This window comes from Seriola lalandi, unplaced genomic scaffold, assembly GCF_002814215.2.
Source record: "Seriola lalandi dorsalis isolate HSWRI2012SDOR001 ecotype SW California unplaced genomic scaffold, Sedor1 jcf7180002054850, whole genome shotgun sequence".
In the NCBI taxonomy this organism is placed as follows: domain Eukaryota; kingdom Metazoa; phylum Chordata; class Actinopteri; order Carangiformes; family Carangidae; genus Seriola; species Seriola lalandi.
The window spans coordinates 1,084,547-1,093,816 of NW_019525403.1; the positions used below are offsets into that span (position 1 = coordinate 1,084,547).

General features: G+C 43.2%; 1 protein-coding gene across 4 annotated transcripts in view; it reads left to right on the plus strand.

The window, feature by feature from the left end:
* Positions 1-9,270, plus strand: part of zeb2b (zinc finger E-box binding homeobox 2b) — an 88,239-nt gene that overhangs the window by 76,360 nt on the left and 2,609 nt on the right. For 2 of the 4 annotated variants that reach the window (XM_023426984.2, XM_023426985.2), the window contains exons 7-9: positions 2,755-2,863; positions 3,823-5,834; positions 7,719-7,899. In XM_023426984.2, coding sequence (XP_023282752.1) covers positions 2,755-2,863; positions 3,823-5,834; positions 7,719-7,899 — 2,302 coding nt within the window. The remainder of the gene's footprint in view (positions 1-2,754; positions 2,864-3,822; positions 5,835-7,718; positions 7,900-9,270) is intronic. The other 2 variants (XM_023426986.2, XM_023426987.2) reach the window with 1 other exon arrangement.

Consider the following 9,270-nt stretch of genomic DNA (forward strand, 5'->3'; position numbering starts at 1 on the left):
CCCCCCACCCCCCCTTTCACTTCTAATTTCATGCACTGCATAAACATCTGTGTATACTTGAATTTTCTCGAGCGATTTATATCCTATATGTCTGAAATATAATGTGAATCTGCTGGCAGTTGGCATGAATCACCTTAAAGTCCTGTGAGGTGAAAACACATCCAGCAGTCACGGGTGTTTAACTCGCTTGTCAGCTTTAAGTTGAAGATGTGGGGCGAGATAGATTGTGGCAAAAAAAAAAAAAAAATTGCACGCTTTCAGAGTTTTTGCACATTGGGGGATAATTATAACTTCTCAACGAACTAAAATTGGAGCAGTAAATTTTAAAGTAGATGGAGTCTGTGTGGATGATTATAACTAAAGGATTTGTTTTAAAAAAAATGCAACAGTTTTATCAAAGGCCTTAAGTTAAGCTCTAAAATGTGATGAATCTAACTTTGTGATTTAGATGTACAGTGAAATGTAGCGCTGAAAAAGGAATTTAAAAAGAATTCATTGAATCCAGGAAAAAGGTCTTAAATTTAGTATTTTCTGTTAGTCTGTCATGTATTACATGACCACAGGTTGCTTGTTACACGACAGAATAACTGCTGCACTGATGGATTTTGGATTTTTTTTTCCTTTTAAAATATTAGTTTCACTTCTTTGATAATTTTCTCACAGACATCCTCCGCTAGAAAAACCTTGTAATCTACAGTAATGTTAAATTCAGGAAAAAAAAATGATCCATTGAGCCAATCACAGATGATATCATGTACCTTGATGCTTTGCGTGGTGTTCGGTCCCAGGTCGCGGGTGTTGTGCTCTCTGAAGCGAGGATGACAAGCTCAGACTGTGGCTGATTTGATCAGATGTCAGCAGCCAGCACTTTCACCTGATCTACCAGCTGGGTGTAAACGTGAGCAGATGGGCCGGCCGAGTGAGCCGCTGTCCCAATCCTCATATTACAATGCTGTTGCTGCCCCCCCCCCCCCCACCACCAGAGTCGAGTCAGTGGCAAAAGACTCCTATACAAGTGCTGCAGGTCCTTCCACAAAGCCGGTTATCTTGATTTGTAAATTAGCTGGACTGTTTAAATGGTAATCCTCGAGGTGATGGCTTACTCCTTTGATTTTTTTTTTTTTTTAAGGCTGCAGTTAGGTTCTCTGTAGGAGACGCTCTCTTCTTTGTCATATCAAGTCATGACATCTATCGCTGCTCGTACTGCTCGTAAGACAAACCAGCAAGAAAATCTATCACTCCCTCATCAACGTGTTTAAAAGACAGAGAGAATCTAAATGAGCATGCATTTATGTGAAAATGTACATTTGGTAATTAATAACTAACTGAAGAGCAGTCAGATTAACATAAAGAATAACGTCCTGATAGGTAATCGTGTGCCATGTTGTTCTGTCTTGTATGTTTACAAGCCTTAATACTCCTCCTCCTCTTAAGCACTTAGCTGAAATATGACTAATTAGAGGTTATACATATGCAAACATCCAGTCAGGTCCCCGCCCACAATCAGCAGTGGTGGCGTTCACACTGACAACGAGCCATGAAGGAGAGATGGAGCATTTTGCCGGTGCCATTCACAATTAAGAGCTGCTGAGCGATTGTGTCATATTAGCAGTGGTGGCGAGACTAAACTTTACCGGGCAGGGGTCCTCAGGGGGGAAGTAAGGGGATGGCGGCGGAGGTGGGGGCACTGAAGCAGCTGTTGCTGTTTGTTTATGCAACTCAGCAACATACGAGCAGTGGGGTCCCTCTCCGGCGCTTGGCGGGGCCCCCGACTCTCCCTGCTTGATCTTTGAAGGTTGGGGCTGTTTGAACAATTCCTCCCAGTCCTCCCAGTGTCCTGCGCGCCACCATCTGTCTCCCCAGGAATGTGGGTAGAGTCAGCACACACCCCAGCATTTGTCAAGGCTGAACTGGGAGGAGGGAGTTGCTGTGTTTTCCCCCTAGCGAGCTCAGAGAAAATGTGTCTTTTTTTAAAATTTTTTTTATTTACTAACTATTTAACGTCCTCACCTCCCTCTTGGAATTAATTGTTTTGTGAGTGACGAGCCAGGTTTACACACCCAGTGTTGTTGTTGCCGGGTATTACATTTCGATTTTTTTTTTTCTTTTTGGCTTTTCGGAGATCAGGCCTTGTTTGAATTGCAAATTTGATGGATTGCAACTGATGTTTACCTTTGAACAGCGAATCAAGGCAGGGCCTATACGCTCTGTTCTGTATCCTAAGATTATTAAAGAGACATTTGAGGTTTTAAAAAAAAAAAAAAAGCTGCAATTACTGTAAGACATTTGAGGCTGTTCTGAAAAAGTACAAAGTGTAATTTAAATGGTGTGAATACAGGTATGCAGGGTGAAAGAGCTCACAGATGATTGTGAATACCTTTTAGACTGATTAGGCCCAAATTAATTGAAAAGTAGATCAGATCGGTGGTTGTAATGAGGGGGAAACTCTCTCTCTTTTCATTTATTCTATTTTCTGGGCTGCCAAATTCTAAAGGCATGCCTCCTTTGGCTAAGGAGCCAGGAAATTAAAAAGTATGTGATTCTCTCTGTTATCACCGCCGCTGCCTGTAGTCGCTCAACGGAGGTGGGAGTAGAAAGCCAGGAGGCTTCATTGGCTACAGGAGCTGTTCGGCGTGTTGCTTGTTGTCATGCCGACCAATTGTGATTATTTACTGAACTCTCACCCCCGCGATGTTTGTTGGTTTCTTTTTTTCTATTTTCTTCAACGTGAATCTCTCTCGCTCTCTCTCACAGCACCAACTGCTCAACCAAGCGGCCGGCAACCGCAAGTTCAAATGCACCGAGTGTGGCAAGGCCTTCAAATACAAGCACCATCTGAAGGAACACCTCCGGATTCATAGCGGTGAGTGCCGAGAGGAATGCTGCCCTGCTCTTTGAATATTCATAACCATGATTTAAGAACGCCATGAATCTGCAGAAATTCCTTTCGGTTTATTTTGGACCCTCCCTGCTGTTAATGGACACTGAACTCTGCTGCGTTAAGAAACATTTCACGTGCCAAGTATAATATTTGCTTAGACATGCGTGTGTGTGTGTGTGTGTGTGTGAAGCATATCAGAAGTTTCATTTCATTTATCAGTTTATTTGTTACGCAGAATGTCCATTGATCAGCAGAAGAAGGAAACAGAGGCAGCATTAGCTCAAGAAGCTCATTTTCATGCTCATGTGTATAAAGGGGCAAAAAACACATAGATAATAATAAAATAAACATAATGACTATAAGTAAGATGCAACACTTATCTTATCTTACAGTACTGTAGATGGATGAAGCAGGTAATGCAGACCTGAAAAACATTTCTTTACAGTTTAACTTGATTTACATTTTTGTATCACCACTTCAGCTGCTATCTCACTTGTTTTTTTTGTGCCTTTAATTACTGAAACCTTCTCAACCAAACAATTATTTGCTTTAGTAAAAATGGGGAAATGTATTACTGCACTATAACAACACTGATTTCTCAGTATATTCTTTAAGTGTATTTCAATTAGTTTTGTTTTATTAAAAAAAAAAAAAAAAAAAAAAAAGGTATTCTACTACCTTGCTCTGTCTTATGTAAAGCACTTTGCCTTTACGTAAAATAGATTTTTGCAAATTAGTAAATTAGATATGGAGCTGGCCCTGGAACATTTACTCTGATGTTCTTGATGTTGATTTATGTTCGTTGTTCCCTATAATTAAACAAATAAATAATAATATATGAATCTAATTTGTACAATAATATACAAATTAGATTCTATTATTTATATAAGCCTGTCATTCTCGCATTAGCCGTCTTACGCGTTATGTATTTTTTGTTTCAGGTGAAAAACCGTATGAGTGCCCCAACTGCAAGAAGCGTTTCTCCCACTCGGGCTCCTACAGTTCCCACATAAGCAGCAAAAAGTGCATTGGCCTGATAGCTGTCAACGGCAGGATGCGCAGCAACATGAAGACTGGCTCCTCCCCCACCTCAGCCTCCTCCTCTCCCACCAACACCGCCATTACCCAGCTGCGGCAGAAGCTGGAGAACGGAAAGCCTCTTGGCCTTCCCGACCACAACAACCACCTTAACATCAAGACGGAGCCGCTCGACTTCAACGACTACAAGCTGATGATGGCTTCTCATGGATTCGGTGCCCCTGGACCATTCCTGAACGGAGGCATGGGAGGGAACAGCCCGCTGGGCCTCCACCACAGCTCCACGGCCCAGAGCCCTTTGCAGCACCTCGGGATTGCCGGGCTTGAGTCACAGCTCCTGGGATACCCAGGACCGCTGGCGAACAACCTGAGCGAGGTGCAGAAGGTTCTTCAGATCGTGGACAACACTGTGTGCAGGCAGAAAATGGACTGCAAGCCGGAGGAGCTCTCCAAGCTTAAGGCCTACATGAAGGAGCTGGGGTCCCAGGTTGAAGAGCAGAAACAGGCGCTGTCATCACCAGGAGCACAGGTTGGTCTTCCACTCGTCAATCACAATGGCGCCACCAAAAACATCATCGACTACACGTTAGAAAAAGTGAACGAAGCCAAAGCCTGCCTCCAGAGCTTGACCACAGACTCAAAGAGACAGATTAGCAATATCAAACGAGAGAAATCCAACCACATGCTTGAAGGAGGTGTGGATGAGAAGGTGCAGGAAAACAACATGTTTACGCCTTATGCTTGCCAATATTGCAAAGAAACCTTCCCCGGGCCAATACCTTTGCATCAGCATGAACGCTACCTGTGTAAAATGAACGAGGAGATCAAGGCCGTGCTGCAGCCCAGTGAGAATTTGATGCCCAACAAACCAGGGATCTTCATGGAGAAGAACAGCCACTTATCCTCCCCCATGTTGTCTGAGAAGGGACTCACTGGGCCCCTTAACCCTTACAGGGACCACATGTCTGTGCTGAAGGCGTATTTCGCCATGAACATGGAGCCCAACTCGGAGGAGCTGCTCAAGATTTCCATAGCAGTCGGCCTTCCTCAGGAATTTGTCAAGGAGTGGTTCGATCAGAGAAAGATGTACCAGTACGGCACCACCCGAACCCCACCACTAGAGCACAGGAACAACACGGATATGGTTGTCGGAACAAATAACCACCACACTCCACCAAAAGACTCTATGGCAGCTAGGTCACCTGTGTCACTTATGAAATCTACTGACCGCATCACATCCCCCTCCATAGCAGAGCTCCATAACAACATTAACAACTGTGACAACTCGCTCAGACATTTGAAAAACCACCAGTTCGGCGGCAGCGCCAAACCCGCAGGTGAAAAGTTGGACCACTCCCGCAGCAACACCCCCTCCCCGCTAAACCTGTCCTCCACATCTTCCAAAAACTCTCACAGCAGCTCCTACACTCCAAACAGCTTGACATCAGAAGACCTGCAGGCTGAGCCGCTGGACCTGTCTCTGCCGAGACTCATGAAGGAACCCAAGCACGCACTGACTGTCAAAAGCAGACCTAAAGTCAACAGCATTACCATTGACCATAACAGCGTCCCCTCTCCCCGAGAGCACTTCGAAGAGCCTTTGAACTTGGCCTATCTCAAGAAGGATTTCTCAGGCTCTACCAACAACGGAAACCTAGAAAAAAGCACTAGCCCCATCTTCGGCATTAACCCGTTTGCTGCCAAACCCCTGTACACGTCACTTCCACCTCAGAGCGCTTTCCCACCTGCTACATTCATGCCCCCGATGCAGGCCAGCATACCAGGTCTTAGGCCCTATCCGGGCATGGATCAAATGGGCTTCCTACCGCACATGGCCTACACTTACGCAGCAGGGGCAGCTACCTTTGCCGAGATGCAGCAGAGGAGAAAGTACCAGCGGAAACCAGGTTTCCAGGTAAATAAGCCACCTGTGGTTTTGTAAAAGCCCCAGGCTCACTTAGATTCCCTAAAATGATCTGAACTCATTTCTGTACTAATTAAAAATGACTTCAGAGTCAGGAGAGAGACACTCTCACCTGAGGTAGACTGAACTGACAAAGCGATGGAGATAAACAGCTGTGACACGACTGCAGGGTGGAAAAAAAGTGACGTAATTAGTGGTGTCATGGAGGACAGGGGGTGTTTTAGAGGTTCAGCTGTTTACAGTCTAAGACTGATGTATTAATAATGATATTAAGACTAATATCAGTCAGTGATGGAGCTTTTTTAGGCAAAAAAAAGCCAAATGTTTTCTGGTTCCAGGATTTGCTGCTACTTTCTTCACTTCTTTTTTCATATCATATTTTAAATGGATTATCTCATCCTGCCTTCATGAGTCTCCAGCCCTTCATTAGCATATTTCTGGATGTTAGTGATGAGATTTATAATTGTTCAATAATGGTCTAAATTTTTCTGAAGGGTTTCCACACTAAACCTTAATCCAGAATCACAGTAGTTTTTAATTTTCTACCCTCAGAAAAGTCCATTTTAAGCATAAAAAAACTCTGGCAAAAAAAAATCAAACAGCATCAGGTTCAAATAAATAACAGGGACGATGTTGGCCCTAAAATCTAATCTCAGTAAAGCTCTAATTGTTACCACTCCACTGTAAATTTTACCCGCTGCTGCGTGTGGAACACATTAATGCTCCTGACTCCAGTCCTCTTCCAGCGCTGGCCTGAACTCAGATATTTTGTTATTAAATATGGGTGAAAGGCCTTTGTAAAAATGACAAAGGTGAGCCCCGGAGCTGTGCACTTCTGTGAAATTTCCCATCGCAACTTTGCTGCATTTTAAAGAGAGCCAAAGCCAAAATGAGCTTCTACATGTGGATTAATAATGCACAGTCTCCATGTTCATTACCAGTGAATGCTGAAGGCTGTTTAACATAGAGGGAACCATTTTGATGAAAAAAAGTATTAATAATGTTTCCTATTCTAAGTTATTAAATTAGATTTTAAAAATACAGCTACAGGCGTTTAGTTCAAATTGATTGCAGAGTGATAGTGGTCCCTTCTTAAAACACAGTGCAGAGCTGTCCACACATTATCACACACATATTCATTAAAGGAAGCTTTGGTGGCTCAATATTGGCCATTAAGGTGCACCTTCTGATTTTAATCATTATATGAGTTTGCAATTTCACTGTGCCTCCTCTAATGTTGTAATATTGTTCTCCATCAATTAAAGTCGAGGACTAATCTTTATCATAAAGGACAATTTTAAAGGAATGTGCAGAATTAACACTCCTGTACAAAATTAGACCACACTGAACTCGCCATTATGGCCGAGCTTCATAACGGGGGAGCATGTCAGTTATAGATGGCTGATATTACTCCAGAGCTGAAAGTTTTATAAGAAATCAATGCCGCTATGTGCTTCTAATCAAAAATTCATGAGAACATGGAGCACAGTGTGATTGTTTGGGGGGGTACAGTTCAGTTTACTGTTTTATCTGGCGACATTAAGCGGCACAAAGGTCGTTTCTTTGAACATTGAGTAACTTTTATTCAAATAAAAGCAATATTTGCTCACTTACACGTCATGTAATAGTAATATTATGACATTTAATCCTAAAATACACATTTTTTTATGACATTTCCTGAAATTTAATTAAGTAAATGTTTACTCCAGTTTTTGCACTTCATCTCCCAGAAACCACCCGCTCCCTCTTCAGATTATCCCCAACAAACTTTTCTCAGAAACAGAAAAAGCCCTTCATCACACGGGAAAATTCATTGCAATGTTTTGTTTTTCTCTCTCTTTTCTTTCTTTTTTTTATTTCTTTCTGTGTTTTAAGGGGGACCTGCTCGACGGTACACCAGATTACATGTCAGGGCTGGACGACATGACAGACCCCGACTCCTGTCTGTCGCGGAAGAAGATTAAGAAGACCGAAAGTGGTATGTACGCGTGTGACTTGTGCGACAAAACATTCCAGAAGAGCAGTTCCCTTCTAAGACACAAATATGAACACACAGGTATATACTGTTCTAGACCCTTATTTTAAACCCCATGCTTTTTTATGTTTTAAATGTTTGTGTTGCCAAATCCTCTCAGTATGAATATATATTTTATGTTACCCCTTTTTCTCCTTCTTTGTTTCTCTGTTTTACCCTTAAGTTGTATATGTAAACCAACACCTAACTTGCTTCTTCATTGACAGGGTTGAGATGCCAACGAATGAGTAGTTTTCAAAACAGAAAGTTTGAAATTGTGTGTTTAAAGCTTTGTGTGTTCTTTTCTTAAATATTAAGAGAGAGTGTAATCTGTAATTAATGCAGGTAGACAAGCAAAGGGAGACTTCAGCTATCTTTTCAAGTGATTGTGCTCTTTATTTTCCAATCATATCCCGCTGTATTAACCATTTTGCTATCTCAAAAGACACACATCAATTCACCTAGATATATAAAGCCAGCAAAAGGCCCCTAATGCCTTTATCGGCACCATTATTGGCGATAGATCCCATCAGCGGAGAAGCGCTCAGAAGCTTCAGAGCACTGATAACAAGTCTTTCATTATAGTTATTATACAGAGATCCTCTTTCACTAGGTTGCATCATTTATTTTATCCACTATCTGTAGCAGAGCGCTCAGTGCTTTATGCAGCCTTCATGTTATCTGGTCGGACATAAAAGGGAGGGAGGGTGCACCGTCAGAACAGTGCGCTGAACTCTTTTTAAAGACGGGACGTGTTATCTCCGGAGCGCCCCTGCGTCTCGCTCAGGACGCGACGCTTTCATGTTCATGTCACCGTGTGTTGTTTTTAACAATAATACGAGGCTCAGAAGTGCAGCGAAGTGCAGTCGAACCGGGCCAGATGTTAGACAGAAGTGGAGTTTGAAAGCCTGTTGGCTGGTGGACGCGAGTGTCAGAGGGGAGTCATGTGATTTGTGTGAGACAGACAGCCATATTTCCACACGTGGTGAGCAGCAGGGACGAGGAGAAGGAAGCCAACATTAGATGTTTGGAGACTTATTAGTAGTGGAAGAAAAAACATGCCGGTAACTTTAGGCTTTAGGGGAGTGAAGAAGTTCAGGTTGGTGAGCAGTAAGTGTTTGGAATAAACTGTAAGTGTAACAGCAGCCGTGTGGCCACATTACAAGCCGGAGGACATTTATTTAGCCAGACAGTTTATGGCCCAGTGTCATAAAACTATCTCACCCTGCCCTTGTGGCCGGCTTGGGTTTCTCATTTCTGCCTTGGCATCCAAAGCGTCCCGTCACATTTGGTCGACGGAGGAGCCCCAGCCCAAAACCTAATGGAGGGCCGGGCATCACCATGAACTTGAATTGTATTCGGAGATAAGCAGGGCAACCCCTTGGAGCACCCCCCCCCCCCCCCCCCCCCCCC